Source organism: Apus apus, chromosome 5, assembly GCF_020740795.1.
Source record: "Apus apus isolate bApuApu2 chromosome 5, bApuApu2.pri.cur, whole genome shotgun sequence".
NCBI classification, from domain to species: domain Eukaryota; kingdom Metazoa; phylum Chordata; class Aves; order Apodiformes; family Apodidae; genus Apus; species Apus apus.
The window spans coordinates 30,177,209-30,192,722 of NC_067286.1; the positions used below are offsets into that span (position 1 = coordinate 30,177,209).

Here is a 15,514-nt window from a genome sequence, read left to right on the forward strand (position 1 = left end):
CTGCACTGAGCCTGTGGGGAAAGCAGGGTCTGGGTGCTGCTGCCAAGGCAGTGACACTTCATATCCGCTTGGTTATTTGACTTGACCCTCTTGCATCTTCTGACAAAATTCAGTATTCAGCCCAAAGGCAAACACAGTGAAAACAAGCATTTCCTTCGGAAGGCTAGGAATCTGCAGGAGAAAAACCTGAAGGGACAGAGAGAATGAGAGCAGGAATTGCTATGGGCTTTGCCCTGTGACTTCTCCTCATTCCTATGGGCCTTGCCCATGTGCTACTGGGGCAGCCCTTACTTGTGCCTGGAAGATGCTCAGGAAAAGGTGAAACACACAAAGTACTACAGGCCACCCTCTCCCACTCGCTTAGCCAGGGCCCCAACAACCAAGCTGGGCAATATTCTTTGTGACTACAGTGACAGAGAGATGTCAAAGCACCACCTGCGATTTTTGGGGAAGGGTCCCTGTCCCCAGGCATGGCGGTGTGATGCTCACAAAGGTGTAAGGGAAGCTGCAGACACGGACATGCAGAGCCAGGAGGAGCAGCTGTCGGTGGGTCTGTCCCACACGGCTGCAGCCACCGTTCCTCCCCGCCTGGGGGGGATGCCTCTGCTGGGCTTCAGAGCTGCTCTCGGTGCTTTTCCGTCCTGGCTGCTAGCCTGGAAAACAAAGTTCCCAACCAAAGTGAGAGCAAGTGGGGAGGAACCTCTCCGACATTCCTGCCTGCCGCCAGCAGTGTTTCCAGGCAATGGGGCTGGAGTCTGAGCCCGCTGAGCTCCCAGATGAATAGGAGTGAAGGGCACATTGCACCGTTCAAATGCCCTTCAGCAAAGGATTAGAGCTTGGCCATATTGCAGCAAACCTTCCTGGTTAAAATCCCTTCCCCAGTCCTGTACCAGAGAGAAAAAGACTGCAGTCCTATAACATAGCTATCATATAACAACTTTCCTTTCTAAAAGGCTCTTTTAGACCCAGGCTTCACCTTCTGCAAGCAGAGGACAAGATTTTGCTAAGGGAGAAGCAGGAGAACTGAACAGTGCTGTCACTCACGGAGCTTGGCCAGGAAGAGATGGAGCAGCAGGTGACATCACTCAAGCCTCATACGGCCAAATCCACAGGCATGTAAGGTAACAACATTCACTTTGCTCTTAATGTGCTCAGCTCCGTGTTTCTAGAGTCCCACAGTGGACCTAGAGGTTGGCTCAGGTTGAAGACAATAAATTAGTTTAGTGAAAACAATACCTATGGAGGGATCAGGGAGCATGGCCCCTGGGGATGGGGCAGGCAGCGTGCCATTCCCCAGCATGGCAGATGCAGGGAAGTGTGTCTCCTCTACAGGGAGCAGCAGGGGAATGAGCAGAGGTCACCTCTTTGCCAGTCACCTCTCCGGTCTCTTCCTGCCTGAGCACCAGCCACCCAGCTCCCGTTCCCCTGCACACCAAAGCTCTGGGTGCACATTGTGTTGTGCAGCCTTGTATCATAGAAGGTTTGGGCCAGAAGGGACCTTAAAGATCATCTAGTTCCAACCCCTCTGCATGGGCAGGGACACCTGTATTGAAAACCTGAGTACCTGGACATAAGTCCTGGGTAAAAGCTGCCTATTTGGCTTTGTTTGGAGAGCTTGGGCAATGCCTGCACCCCTCACTGGACCCTGGTGCAGGGCAGCTCAGGCTGTGAAAGCAGTGCTGCTGTGCTGTAGCAAGCACAGATTTGCATTGCAGAGGTCATGTGAGGCTTCTGCTATACAGAACCTCCCCTCACTGTTGAGGGGAACAATGTTTTGAAGAAGAAGAGACATGAAGGCCCCTAAGATTTTTCTAGAGAAACTACTAATCCATGGAGGAAGTTTCTTCCTAGCCCTCCTATCAAGGCCAGAAGCCTAAGCATTTTATAAGCCTTGTTAAAAATTAAGTATTCTGAATGCATCACATTTTAAAGCATTGCCTTCAGCAGTATCTTGTGGACAGAATTTCTGGTTTGTTTTCCCTTGCATCAAGTGCCTGTCTTTCCCAGTTTTGACTGGGCATCCCTTTCGCTCTCACCAGCTGTGCCCTTGTTCTCATAGTGAGAGCAGGCACTAGAAGAGGTGGGGGACCAAAGCAGAAGCTACACAAACTGCTCAGTGTATTACTAAAGGGAACAAGCTTCACAGGTGATTGCTCAAAACAAGTTTCTGTTTTAACAGCTGCTAAATAATAAGAGTGGTGGCCTGAAAGAGAACTCGTTTTTTGCTTGCATTAATTGGATGCTATTTGGACTTCTGGATCAATCCCTTCCTCACATTCTCAGCCACTTATAGAAGAAGGGACCTCTCAGCTCTTCAGCAGGATGAACAAAATCAAGGTTACCTTTGAGAGTCTGGAGCTTTGGAGCCCAGGCCACATGCTGAGCACCCCTCTGACCAGTGCAGCACCACCTTTTGCATTTGGCCAGCAGATGATGGACAAAGCCCTGAATGTGATCCTTATTGTGGCCCTCTTCGTCATCATGGTAGCTCTGGGGTGTACGATGGAGATAGCCAAGATCACTACTCACCTCAGGAAACCCAAAGCCGTGGCAATTGCTGTAATGGCTCAGTATGGCATCATGCCCTTGACAGCATTTGCACTGGGCAAGCTCTTCCAGCTGGGTGCTACAGAATCCCTGGCCATCCTGGTCTGTGGCTGCTGCCCAGGAGGGAATCTCTCCAACATCTTTACTCTGGCACTGAGAGGGGACATCAATCTCAGGTAAGGAAAGCTGAGTACATGTTCATTGCCAGGCCAATCTAGTCTGGTTCAGCAGCTAATTTAATCAACATTAGCAGTCCCCAGAAAAGCTGGACAAAGACTGAAATACTAAGACTAGAATATTTTTAAAGCGCTCATATTGCTCAATTAGCCAATTTGTCTCTGTTTTACAATAAAATGGGATTTTGTACCTTTCTGCGAAACATACAGCAGGCAGCTTCTGATGAGATGGGTGCAGGAACACTCTTCTGCCTCCACATAGCAGCACGTATAGCATATACCTGCTGTCTATCCATATATTAGCATAAAGTTTTGTAAGCTGAGCACTCTGTCTGAAGAGGCTGCATCAATGAGAAACACTGAACTATCAGAACCCCACAATCCAACAAACCTCAGAGATAAAACAAAGATCCAGGGGAAAGTTATCAAGCATCACTTGCTGTGTCCCTTGTGAATTTCTGACATGTGAGGTGTACCCATAATAAGGGTCCTTTCTAGGCTGGTACAGAACTTGAGTCATCTTCCTCCTTCTCTATTCGTATCACATCCTTATACAACCTGCTAGTGATGGGGAAACCACAGTGACAGGTGGGGAAAAAGTGAGGTAAAGTCTTATATTAAAACCATATGTCCAGGTTAGTAAGAAAATGAGCCTATTTCATTTAAAATATTTCTTTTTTCAAGTGCCATTATTCTACTGAAGTGTCCTTTCTTCATCCCAGCATTGTAATGACCACATGCTCAATGGTCCTAGCAACTGGACTAATGCCTCTGCTTCTGTACCTCTACTCGGGAGGACTATACGAGGGTGATTTGGAGGGCAAGGTGCCTTACAAAGGAATAATCACCTCCCTGGTCCTAATGCTAATCCCTTGTGCCATTGGCATCATCTTGAATGAGAAGAAACCACAGTACACTGGCTTTATCATCAAGGTAAGAAGTATCCCATGCTAGCTGCCTTTCAACCAAGGGCCTCCAGGAAGTTTTCAAAAATAGAGGCACAGAAATACTAACTTCTTTAAGGTATGTCACAAATCAATTAAAGGGTTGAGGATGGAAATCAAGACACCCACTTCACTGCTTTAATCCATAAAATATTTGCCCAAAGACAAGTCCTCCTCCTTTTTCAGACCAACAACATTTTGTAGGCAACTTCCTACCTTGCTCTCGTTTGTTGGCTTCCGTGTTAGCTTCATTTTCTTTTCCTACAAGCAGCACTGAAGAGCCTCATAGGCACTGTCCCCAGCTGGTGCTGTAACCAAAACAGACCCCAGATTAAAAAAAAAAAACAATAGAACATAAACCAAACAAAAAAAAACAAAACCAAAGCAAAACATAAACAAAACAACAACACAAAAAAATAACCCTTTTTGCAGAGGTCTAGCATAGGGTAAAAGTCACATCACAAACTGCTGCTTACATCAATGAGATATCTATCTGACAGAAGACACTAGATCCCTAAGCACCTGCTTATGCCTGGCATCTGCTCCTTGCCCCCTTTGTACATCAGGCATTAAACAGCAAGAGGGAAATCCAGACAACCAACTAGAACAGTGTCTAACTCATGAGCTTCACTGGCAGTACCCAGAGACCTGCTAATGACTTTGTGAACCTGTTTTTCATAGTTTCTTTCACAAAGGCTTCACCTCAAAGAAGCTAGGACCAAGCACAGCAGGTACTGGGTGCCAAGACTCGATAACAGACCTGATAAAACAACATTAGGAACCACTAACCTCTAAGAAACATGGGAACCTGAGAATCAGGCTTGAGCAGAGAGACAGAAGAACCATAGCTCTTCAAAGGTTCCTGTACCCAGCACAGAGCAGTGATGACTGGACTTTTTCAAAAGAAGCTTTAAAAGCTTAACATGAGAAGGTGACCTACACTGGCCCAGCTGATCCTTGGATCATGCTCCTTTTTGCTAACACCATGTTTCCATTTATCTTCTCTACGAAAGAGGAAAGGGGTAGACACTTGCTTTTAAGAAACACCTGGGGAACTCCATCCAAATTGAAATGCAAAGTGGAGAGACAGGCAGGAAAAGCTGTGTATTCTGCCTCCTAAAATTCCCCAGCTCTGACATCTGCTGAATCACCAGACACCAATGAAATTATCTGCAAATGCAGCCACCACCTTCCACACCTGCTGTAGGCAGGCTCTACCTGTGAGTAAAGGGATTTCTTCCCCACCTGCTATGGGTAAACCAGACACACAAAGGGACCTGGACAGAGCCACACACAGCAATGCCTGAGAAACAAGCGGTTGGTGGAGCAAGCACCAGTCGTTTTGCATATAGACTGGAAAGGTACTTAATTATGTAAAGTCTCTCTATGTAATACCTCAGGATGGCTTCTTGTAACATCTATGTCTATGAAAGGCACTTATGCACTTACACTATATACCTACATATGTGATGGATGGGGAAGGGGCACAGCCACTTCCAGTGGCTGAGGCAAATTTTGCTGGGGATTTCCCTCTTGTCCATGTCTTGACCACTTTTATTTTAGGCAGGGATGGTTGTCCTTCTGCTGTCATCTGCTGCATTAATTGTTCTGTCTGTGGCCAATGTGGGAAGTGGTATTACAGTCATCTTGTCACCGTCCCTCTTGGGATCTTCTGCCTTGATGCCTTTTATTGGATTCCTGCTGGGCTATGCTCTCTCCTCAGTCTTCAAGCTTAATGACCGGTATGTTTCACCACTCCCTCCTCCCCTCTTTATCACTGGAAGAACAGAGAGGTACACAGCTCTGGTCTATGGAGCAATGGTGAAAACCAGTTCCAACATGGATGTACTTTTGTGAAATAAACACTGATTGCAGTCTTCCAAATTGGGCCCAAGGAGTATGAGCAGACACGATGCAAGCTGGTCCCAAGTCAATACTCCCACACCCTGAGTGAGGATAGAAATTAGTTCAATCTCTGCTCAGTGGAGACAGGAGAAGCAGCTGGAGCAGTTTTTGACATAAGTACCTGATCATCACCAAGGGAGTGGAAGTCCATTACGCAGGTTCACTAAACAAGCAGATGGATGAGTTTGACTTGAGTTCACTAATGACCTGGTAAACGTACATTACTAGCCTCTGCTCTTAGTAAGAAAGTTGGGGAGGAAAGAGAATGAATAGCACCAAGGTACAACAAAGGATTAGGGAACACCAACAGAGACCAAACCCCAATCAGTGTGTTCAGCTGAAACCCCAGGAATTCAGGACAGAAACCTTGCACATAAAACCCACTCCTTTCCTTTCTCATCCTATCTGATCCAGGTAGAAAGTCCTTCCTATTTTCTACCTTCACACCTTGTACTCCTCTTTTCACCTCGGAAGCAATTCCTTCCCTGGGGGAAACTGCAGCACCTAAAGCAGGACACAAAGCCTCTGAACACCATTAAGCATAAAGTCCACATTTATAGTGTGACCTGTCTGTGCACAATGCAAAGAGAACACAAGACAAAACCTAGGGGTATCAGTATCACTTCTAATAAAGCCCCTTTTAGTACAGGCAAATGCACAGAGCATTGCAACAGCCAGGTGGGCAGCCATCTTCTTAAGTTGTTTACAGATGGATTAAATTGGTAACCTGTTTTACGTTTCCTCCTTCAGCTGCAGGCGGACAGTCTGTGTGGAAACTGGCTGCCAGAATGTACAGCTGTGCTCAACTATCCTCAAGGTCGCCTTTGCCCCAGAAACTATTGGCCCCCTGTACTTCTTCCCACTGCTCTATTTGCTGTTCCAGCTTGGAGAGGGACTTCTGATGATCCTCATCTTCAGGATCCATGACAGAATAAAGAAACCAAATGGTAAGTACAGCTCTGCTTCTGTATTTCTTACGCTTTGCAATCCAAACCACATATGTATTATTACCAACAAATTGCTGCTTTCTAGGGGCAGAATAAGGTTGCCCTTTAAGTCAGTTTCCATACCAAATGCATTAAATACAAATCACAGTTTAAAAGTTTATAGGTCACTGAAGACATTAGTAATTATGACTTCTTGCAGGAGAGTGTTTCTCATACCTACACACTACTTACATTAACAGAGCTCAATGTTTCAAAGCCCTGTGCTTAAACTAGGACAGGCACCCAGCAAAAGCTGGGATTTGCACTGAGCACATGTGAAGAACGATCACACACCTCCAACTACCCAAGAACAACAGATTTTCCTGGCAATAAAGTCCAGCTTCACTGAAAACACTTGAGATATTCATGGCAGGGTGTCAATTTTGGAGCTGGGGGGAGGAGGAAAAGGACAGAACTGTCGCGTACTGCAGCTGAAGGAAGTAATACATGGATCTTTTACTAGAAAAGTACAGTAATAATTCCAAGCTTAATTAAAATATACAGTACTGGTATAGATGTGAGGTAGATTCTTTTCCAACTTCAACAGGTCCATAATGTCAAAGCCCCTCTGAGTGCCTGCAAATATGGCTGGAGAATGCACTACTGAATGAGATCCTCCACCAGTCATTTTTCTGATGCTTCCAGACCAGCTTTCTCCAGTCCCCTGGGATGGAGAAGCAGCTGAGCTACAGGGCTTCATCACGTCCTATAGCTTAGTTTCCGCAATATCTTTTTTTAGGGAAAAAACAAACAAAACCAGCAGTTGATACTGGAAACAGCCATACAGGTCCTTGCAAGACTACTATAAAGGTTTCCAGGCTCCGATTCACAAATTACAAGACACAAAATAGCTTAAATATTTTGACAGGACTTCCAAGCCACAATGTTTCCAAACCTGGGGTTAGAACTGCCTATTCTCATTACATATGTTTTTTGTCTTCAGATGCAGCAAAAATGATCCGTACAGCTGTGGATGCAGTTAGTGCTCAAGAAATAAGAACAGTCGAGGCCCTGCAGAAATAGTGGGAAGCCAGGGAAAAAACAGCCAGCCTCTGCAGCAGCTGCTCTTACAACCCTTCTGAGCTTCACCTCCTGCAGCCAAGTTACAGGTCCCCAGCACTTCCATTTAAGACTTTTATCCACATCCTCACTTTACGCCAAAGGGATGGCCAGAGCTACCTGCAAACTGTCACTTCCTGAAGACCTTCCTCCAGAAAAATCCACTCCCTGCCTGCCCATGATGAAGACTTCCAGTGACTTCCAACTCTTTGAGACAGCTTAGGGCCACACTCACGTGTACTGCGTTTCGCCCATATGAAAATGACTGCCCACATCAGCTCCTGTTTTTAATTTAACTTACCTGTAATTGTTCCACTGGCACATGTCAGAAGGAGCTCTCGAAGACACCACCGAAGATTCTCTCACGAAGATGCAAAATGAGGTACAGAAGTTTCTCAGTGCAGGAACACAAAGACACACCATGGAGCTGAGCAGCTCATGGACTACTGGTTGCTCCAGTTTTCCAAAACTCAAGCACTGTGTGGTGGACCACAGACCTCCACAAAACCTGGCCATGGTTATGCAAACTGCCATAGTGTGTAGAGTCTGGGACCAGCAAGCTGTAACTCTGCAAATAGAAGGGTCTTAGATGTGCCTTGCTTTGTAGGGGCCAGTGAAGTAAACATGCCACCTCTGCAGGAAACCATCTATTGTCACGCTACAAATACAAGTGTACGGGAAGATCAGCATTAACACCTCCCAACATGCTAAACATGCATTATAACCTGAAGTAATCCATCTTAACTAAGAATAAACAGGTTAGCATCAAGAACCCTCTTCTTCAAGCCATCTTCTTCCTCACAGAATCACAGAACATCACTGAATCCAACCCCCCTGCCAGAGCAGGACCCAAAAAATACTAGGGCAGATCAGAAAGGGATCCAGACAGGTCTTTAAAGTCTCCAGAGGAGACTCCACAGCCTCTCTGGGGAGCCTGTTGCAGTGCCCTGTAACCCTCACAGTAAAGTTCTTCCTTATGTTGAGGTGGAAGTTTCTGTGCTTGAGTTTGAATCCGTTGCACTTTGTCTTATCACAGGGCACAAGTGAAAAGAGCTTGTCCCTGCCTTAGATCCCCCTAATCACCTCCTGATGTGATCTAGTATCTGAACTACAAGCCTCCGAGAATGAGGCCTCCCGCTCCACAATGCTGACTAGCAATAATCCAACTAACCCCCTATCGATCTGGCCACCCCTCACTGCCTGCTCCCAGAAGCACTTGGCAGATCATTACACTGCGACCTAAAGCAGGCACAAAAGCTCCTGTGAGCTTGGAACGTGATGTTCAGAACTGTGCCTCACTAGGGACAAAAGACAACTAACCCGTTCCCAGGCCAGTCCTCACTCCCAGCTGACCCACCTTGCATCTTCACAGGCTCTAACCCAAACCCCAGCCTACACTCAAGGGAGTAGCTTTACAAAGCACTTTATCAGAAAACACATTATTTCTTACATTAAATGAGGAGTTGAGAAACACAGGGATTGCAAGTTGTTGCTGCCCCTGTAAAGCAGCAATAAAAACAGAGGCTGCAGTACCTCCCTCACCAATTTAAGAATCCCTGCTCTTCCTCCAGAATGACTAATGCCTGAAAAATGCTGCACCTACACCTCCAGGTTCTTCTCCAACACCGTGTGGTGTGCATGTCAATAAAGCATGCCAACTACATTAATTTTTTATATTCCATGCTTATTATCCCAACGATTAAAACCTGAATGACTTGTGCATTCCACTTCCTGCTATGAACTATGACAGCATCACCCTCGCGTGAATCAAGGTTTTTTCAGAACATAATGGTACTTCCTTTTAAATACAGCCTGCTACATCCTTACATAAGCTCTTCCCCTCGACCAAAGCAAGTCAACAATAGCTTTGCTGTAGACCCATATTTAAGAAAGTGTCCAACATGAGGAGGCATCACAAACACTTTATTAACAGAAAGAAGCAGAGACATGTTTCTTTATACTTTATTTGAGGAATTCAATTCTTAAGTATCAAGAATTAGGGTGCTTTATAGAATATCATTACCACAGGGCAGTGAAATGACCATTTTCTTAGTGTAGTGCAAGTTAATATTAAATGAAAATTTTTTAAAGTTTTATTACTAGTACGGATCAGCACTTAATCTGATCTATAACAGAAACAATGGTTCAAAAGCACAAAAAAATATCCTCTGAAATAAAGCTTTATGTACAGCACATGTAGAGCTCTAAGATGCCTAAAGCTTTTGAGATATTAAAACTAACGTTCTGAGTTGCTGTTCACAGTTGAATAATCCTGGAAGTTAAGTGTTCCAATGACTTTTTTTGCAGTACAGAAAAATTTGTCTGCTTTAGTTATAAAGAGCTCTGCCAATATACACAAACTATACACTTCAGACATTCACAAAAAGTGTGAACAAGAAAAGGGTTATCAAAAAACATTTAATACAATTAGTCAATAACCCTTCCCACCATGGTCCACATCTACAAAGTTCCCCCATCCCTCCCCCCTCCCCTTCCAAACCCTTTCCCACAGAAAGTCACATACTTACCACAAGTTTAGCAAGTATGGTTTAAAAAAGGGCCCCCAGGGTAAGTTACTTATAGTTCAGTTGCCACTGTCAACCGATCTGGACCTCGATCTTGACCTCTGCCGATCCACGGATGATGGGGATTTGGACCTGCTGGAAGAGCCCCGTTTCTGGCTCTTCTCTGGCACTGGGGATCTGCTAACCGACCGAGACTTGCTGCGGCTCCTGCTCCTTGACCTGCTGTAAGACTTGCGGCTGCGGGAACGGGAACGGCTGCGAGACCCGGATGAGCTTCTGCTACGAGAGCGTGACCTGCTCCTGGACCGACTGGAGGCAACAAGGAGCAGCAGTGTTAGCAAGGAAACGCGACAGACCGTGGCAATAACCAGATAGCTCACTGGTCTCCAGTTCAGCTGCCTGGTTACTGACTTTCAAAGCTCTCTTAGTGAATATTTAATCATTTTTTAAGCGAGCAGAAATTCATACCTGTGCCTTTTGCCGCCTTCAATTAGTTTGATTTTCCTTCCGTTGATTTCTTTACCAGAAAGCTTGTCAATAGCATTCTTTAAATCACCGTAAGAGGCAAACTCAACCACCCTACAGAATAAAGTAACACAGAGCTCATTACAAGCTGCATTTTTGATGACAGAGCAAAACATACTCTGCGGATGTAAAAGAACAACTCCAAAACACACAATGCTCAGTGTAGTCATCCCTTGTCATAACTCAAGCATGAGCTGAAGAATTCTCCTCCCCAGAGAAGATGTTTTCAAAGCACAGCTATATTAAATTATGAACAGCTGCTGAGCACTGAAGGCAGCCCCTGCCCTCCCCAACTATGACACACGCAATACTACTCTACAGCTTTCAAGACGTTATTTTAGATACTTACCCTTCATTTAACTTAGGTCTGTGTGCATCTGCAAAGGTTACTTCCCCAGCTTGTCTCATGAAGTCTTTGAGATCCTAACACAAGACCAGTCATGTTATGCAAAGAAATGTAATTAATACTTATCTATATAAAAATAGTTAAACAAAAGGAACTTATGACTACTGAAAGAGAAGATGTTATATAAATTACAATCATGGCAATTGCCATACTTGTATTCTATCAAAATTGAATTATCTATACTGGGGCACGAAATAAATGAAAAGCATCTTGCCTTAAGCAAAACGCCAATTAACTGTCTTAACGTTAAAGAATTTTAGCCTATAAACATTTTATAGATTAAGTAAGAAAGAGAAAAAAACAGAAAAAGAAAGGAAAAAAGAAGTACATTTGTATATATACTGAATCAAGTGTGAAACACTACCCATGTATTTTTGTACTATTTCAGTCTCCATTTACATTACGAGTCTTATGTGCATACAGAATTACAATTACGTAACACCAATTATTTTGTGCCCCATATGTCATTAAAAATATAGTTTACTTTACCTTTATTAATATTTCCCTAGGCTAGCCAAGCAGCAAACTGCATTAAGCGACCGGAGATACCGCCATGATATATGCCCGACTGGCTCTTCGCCACCCACTTGACGAACACTACCCAGTCGATGGAAGCCACTAATGGCACTGCCCTCCCTATTAGGAGACTAGTGACGGATCCAGACATTCTCTATGCTTGATGTTACCAAGGACCACTTTACTGCGATCAGGATTCCAACGACCACCTAATTTCGTATCTTTCAACTCTTTTCGACCAGGGCCTCGGAAGCGTTACAGGAAGAACAGCTCTCAACTTAGGAATCAGATCTCGATAACGCTCTGGGATCGCTGCAATGTGGCACTTTAAGGAGTGCATCGATTACGTCTAGACCGGCAAACACAGATCTAGAGGTGGCCAAGTGACATTGTAGGAGCTGACTGGAAAGTCAACCAGGCCCAACCAAGAGTGACCAAGACAGAACGATTAGGATAACCCACAGGCACTCCTCGTCATAAGGCCAACGACACAGATAGGCTGGCAAATAAAGGGTTTAATATGTGGTTAAAATGGATTTTAAAAACATGAAAAAATATATACTATTATTATAATAAATTAAAATTAACTAGTTTCATTAAAAACATTTAAATTAAATTAATTAAAATTACATTAATTGCATAGACATTTTAATATATTATCTTTAAATTTTAGTTATTTTACAAAGTAATTACATTACATACCCACTAAATGAAGTCAAAATAGTTAATTGTTTTTCAACAAACCTGCCAGCTGACTCGAGAAGACAGATTTTCTACTATGAGGCGATTTTCTGTTCTTAAAGGTGGGGCATTTCTGTTCGGAAATGAACAATCAAGACTCTTTATTAGTAATGAAAAATATAACCATGTTACTATTAATAAATGCTGTACCAATAACTAGTATCAGCATGTCATCATTCTACAGCTATGGAATGCTCTCAGTAATTTAGGGCAGCATGAAGTGCTTGGGGGAGGGGAAATAAAGATGACAAGCATATCTTAGAAGTTTTGTAATCCTTACCATCCTACTGCTACCTCAAACGAGGCACAAAATACTTTTTATTATCTCATTCTAGCTCAAGTTCTTTGATCAGATGAGTTCACAGTGAATTTTTTTTAAACTGTGTCAGCCCAAAGCAATACCTACCTCCTGTCACTGCGTGGACGGCGGCTACTAAAACGGTCAGAGTACCTCCCTCTGCCTCTACCCCTCGAGCGTGCTCTTGCATGCTCAATTGTAACCCTGGGGAAAAAGTAGAAATGAAAAACCATGGGTTTTTACATTTTTCTTCTCACACATTCCTTCAGAGCTACAGGTAAAAATACTCCACGAAGTAGTTCACACAGTAACTGGTAACACAATGCAAGTTACAATTGACTCCCTTCTCGGATTAGGTATTCATGTTTCTGTATTCATGAAACAGGGCACCTCACCTCTCACTGCAAAGCTCTTTTCCATCTAGTTCATAAACAGCGTCATCTGCATCTCTCGGATCTTCAAATTCCTGCCAAATCACCACAGCAGAATCACGTTACTAAAAACAACTACATCTCTAACAAATTAACAAATGCTTATTTGTCACATAGCTTACTTCGCTAAGCAAATTAGCGGCATTATCTTTTAAAATCGTTTCGTCTACATCAAACGCGCGTGCGAAACCCCAGTGACCACCGGCGGCCAGGGACCGCAGAGCCCTGAAGAAGAGGTGCACTCACCACAAATCCAAACCCCCTCTTCAGATCGATGTCGCGGATGCGGCCGTAACCCTTGAAGAACCTCTCCACATCCTTCTCCCTGGCGGCCGGGTTCAGCCTCCCGATGAAGACGCGGCAGCCGCTCATGGCTGTGGTGGCGGAGCTGGCTGCGGGGACACAGCGCCCGGCCCGTCACCGCCCCACCCGGAGCGCGGAATGAGCGCCGTGACTCAGCGCCGCAGCCCCCCCCCCCCCACCGCCGCAGCCCCGCGCCGGCCAATCGGGACGCGCCAGCTGGATCCGCCTCAGCTGGGGCCAATGGGAACGCGACCTCCCCCCGGGGGCCCCGCCCCCCGCCGACGCATGCGCAACAGCCCCGCCGAGGAAGGGAAGAAGAACCGACGCCATCGCTCCGCCACAAAATGGCGGCCCCAACCGCACCCAACTGCGACGCCAACGGCACCCGCTCGGCGCAGGGCGCTGCAGCGGATCCCAGCCACGGGAAAATCGGGCGCTGGGCGGCTGCGAGCCCCTTGCGCTACCGACCCTGCTCCCCGACGCGGTCGCCCGCTCGCGGAGCTCTGCAGGGCAGCTCCCGCGCTCCGCCCCGCCTGGCTCCTTCGCCTGTCACGAACCTGAGCTGCGGGTCTCGGTGCGAGGCAGGTGCCCGGTGCGTTCGGCGCTGGGCGGGCTGGGTGGCAGGCAGGCAGGCAGGACGGCAGGCAGCTGCCTCCTCCCCGAGCGGCGACCGGCTGCGGACTGCGGCCCCGCCCGCCGCGGCGCTGCGAAATGGAGGCGGCCCCGCGCGTCACTGCCGAGCCGCGTGACGCTGGGGCGGCGCGGCGATTGGCGGAGGCGGCGGCCCCGCCCCCTCCCCGGAGAATCTAGGTCAGGGGGCGGGGCGGCCCCGCCCCCGGGGCGCTGCGGGGGGTGCGGGGGGGGGGCCCTGCGCGGCGTGCGGTGCCCGCGGCCGCATCCGCCTGGGCTCGTGAGCCCGGCCCGGCCCGGGTTAGGTAACCGGCCGCAGTGGGAAGAGAAGCGGGCCGTAGCGTTGCCGCGGGTCCGGGCGGTGTGTTCCTGCGCCATTTTGAGAAGGCAGCGGGAGCACAAACCAGCCTGGGTTTTCAGAGCTGGCTGAGGCGAGGGGTTAAAGAGCCACCGGGCTGTTTCATCCCCGCGGCACCCGCAGAGCAGGGCTGCGCCGAGCCCGGCACAGCAGCCGGCACCGCCTGGCGGGGACCTGCCTCTCTCCGCCGTGACGGGCAGCGGGGGAGAGAGGGCACCTGGGGGGGATGTGTCCGTCTGTGTCTGTGTGTCCTCACTTGCAATCCAGCGTGTCGTGAGGGAGAGCCAAGCTTTGTTTCTGTTTTCCGTAGCCCCGCAGGCCCTGCCGCAGCTCGGCTGCCCGCTGACGGCAGCAAAGGCAGCAGCTCGTCCCCAGGGGCATCTGAAAGGCAGGAAACGTCGGGAAGCTGGAGATGTTCGGATGCACACGGAGGCTGCCGCTCTGTGTCATTTCCAGCTTTGTGCGCTGCTGGATCATTTTAACGCTGTACACAGAGAGTCAGCCTGCGATTCCAGCGGCGTCAGGCTGGCCGGAGGACAGGATGACCCGTTCGCGAGCATTTCCCTGACTTGTCTCCCACAGCCCCACGCTGCCTCGGCTCCTGCCCCCTGCCCTGTGCGCTGTCAAATGCCGTCTCTGCTACAGCCAGTGCCTGTTACCCGTCAGCTCGGTGGGGACAAAGTTCCCTTCTTAATGCTTAGTCACCGGCGCGGAGGATGAATCTCCCTGGCACAGGGATGCCACTGATGTCATAGCTTTATACAACGGCCCCCCCCAGCTCCGACCCCTCAAACCGCACCCGTGTGCGGTGCCCCCAGGCCGGGAGCGTCGTTTCCACAACGATGGGAAGGGCTACAGTGTAGCGAAGGGCTCAGCAGGGCTGACCGGCAGCCTTTCCCCTGGTGTTACAGAGATGCCCACCTCCATTCTGCGCGGCACCGCGCTCCGGCAGGGAGGATGACGCACTCGTGGGAGAACCTGCAGTCATGGAGCGGGATTTGAGCAAGGAATAACACCCCTTGTGATCCTCCCTGTGCATCAGAACCTTCACCTGCTGAGGAAGACACGTTCCAATGTGCCAGCTGACATTTGACACTGCTGTTTTCATGAGTTACAGTGCTTTAACAGGTGCTGTGGGAACAGGCAGTCCTGTTCCTGCCAACG

General features: G+C 47.6%; 2 protein-coding genes across 4 annotated transcripts; one reads left to right on the plus strand and one right to left on the minus strand.

Annotated features, from left to right (window-relative positions):
* The first annotated feature begins 1,079 nt into the window (after nucleotides 1–1,079).
* On the plus strand, nucleotides 1,080–8,352 carry SLC10A1 (solute carrier family 10 member 1). Of its 2 annotated transcripts, none has more exons than XM_051621838.1 (6): nucleotides 1,080–1,116; nucleotides 2,180–2,723; nucleotides 3,446–3,656; nucleotides 5,231–5,409; nucleotides 6,323–6,519; nucleotides 7,502–8,352. In XM_051621838.1, the coding sequence occupies exons 2-6, from the start codon at nucleotides 2,323–2,325 to the stop codon at nucleotides 7,579–7,581; spliced, it is 1,068 nt and encodes a 355-aa protein (XP_051477798.1). In that variant the 5' UTR covers nucleotides 1,080–1,116; nucleotides 2,180–2,322; the 3' UTR covers nucleotides 7,582–8,352. The 2 variants fall into 2 exon arrangements, with proteins under 2 accessions (XP_051477798.1, XP_051477797.1); XM_051621837.1 differs by having other exon boundaries at nucleotides 1,084–1,121.
* Nucleotides 8,353–9,563: 1,211 nt separating this feature from the next.
* Nucleotides 9,564–14,057, minus strand: SRSF5 (serine and arginine rich splicing factor 5). 2 transcript variants are annotated; one of them, XM_051621848.1, is made up of 8 exons: nucleotides 13,920–14,056; nucleotides 13,306–13,451; nucleotides 13,024–13,094; nucleotides 12,737–12,832; nucleotides 12,334–12,403; nucleotides 11,017–11,090; nucleotides 10,611–10,721; nucleotides 9,564–10,451 (listed from the first exon to the last, which is right to left on the minus strand). In XM_051621848.1, exons 2-8 carry the CDS (start codon nucleotides 13,429–13,431, stop codon nucleotides 10,202–10,204), a joined length of 798 nt encoding a protein of 265 aa, XP_051477808.1. In that variant the 5' UTR covers nucleotides 13,432–13,451; nucleotides 13,920–14,056; the 3' UTR covers nucleotides 9,564–10,201. The 2 variants fall into 2 exon arrangements, with proteins under 2 accessions (XP_051477808.1, XP_051477809.1); XM_051621849.1 differs by lacking the exons at nucleotides 9,564–10,451; nucleotides 10,611–10,721; nucleotides 11,017–11,090 and adding an exon at nucleotides 11,750–12,088 and having other exon boundaries at nucleotides 13,920–14,057.
* Nucleotides 14,058–15,514: the final 1,457 nt, after the last annotated feature.

Coding starts and splice junctions, on each gene's coding strand:
- SLC10A1 (XM_051621838.1), top strand. CDS start 2,323: ATGAACAAAATCAAGGTTACCTTTGAGAGTCTGGAGCTTTGGAGCCCA. Junction 2,724..3,445: donor AGAGGGGACATCAATCTCAG/GTAAGGAAAGCT, acceptor TCTTCATCCCAG/CATTGTAATGACCACATGCT. Junction 6,520..7,501: donor CAGAATAAAGAAACCAAATG/GTAAGTACAGCT, acceptor TTTTGTCTTCAG/ATGCAGCAAAAATGATCCGT.
- SRSF5 (XM_051621848.1), bottom strand. CDS start 13,431: ATGAGCGGCTGCCGCGTCTTCATCGGGAGGCTGAACCCGGCCGCCAGG. Junction 12,833..13,023: donor AAAGAGCTTTGCAGTGAGAG/GTGAGGTGCCCT, acceptor CTTTTTCCCCAG/GGTTACAATTGAGCATGCAA. Junction 12,404..12,736: donor CGTCCACGCAGTGACAGGAG/GTAGGTATTGCT, acceptor ATTTCCGAACAG/AAATGCCCCACCTTTAAGAA.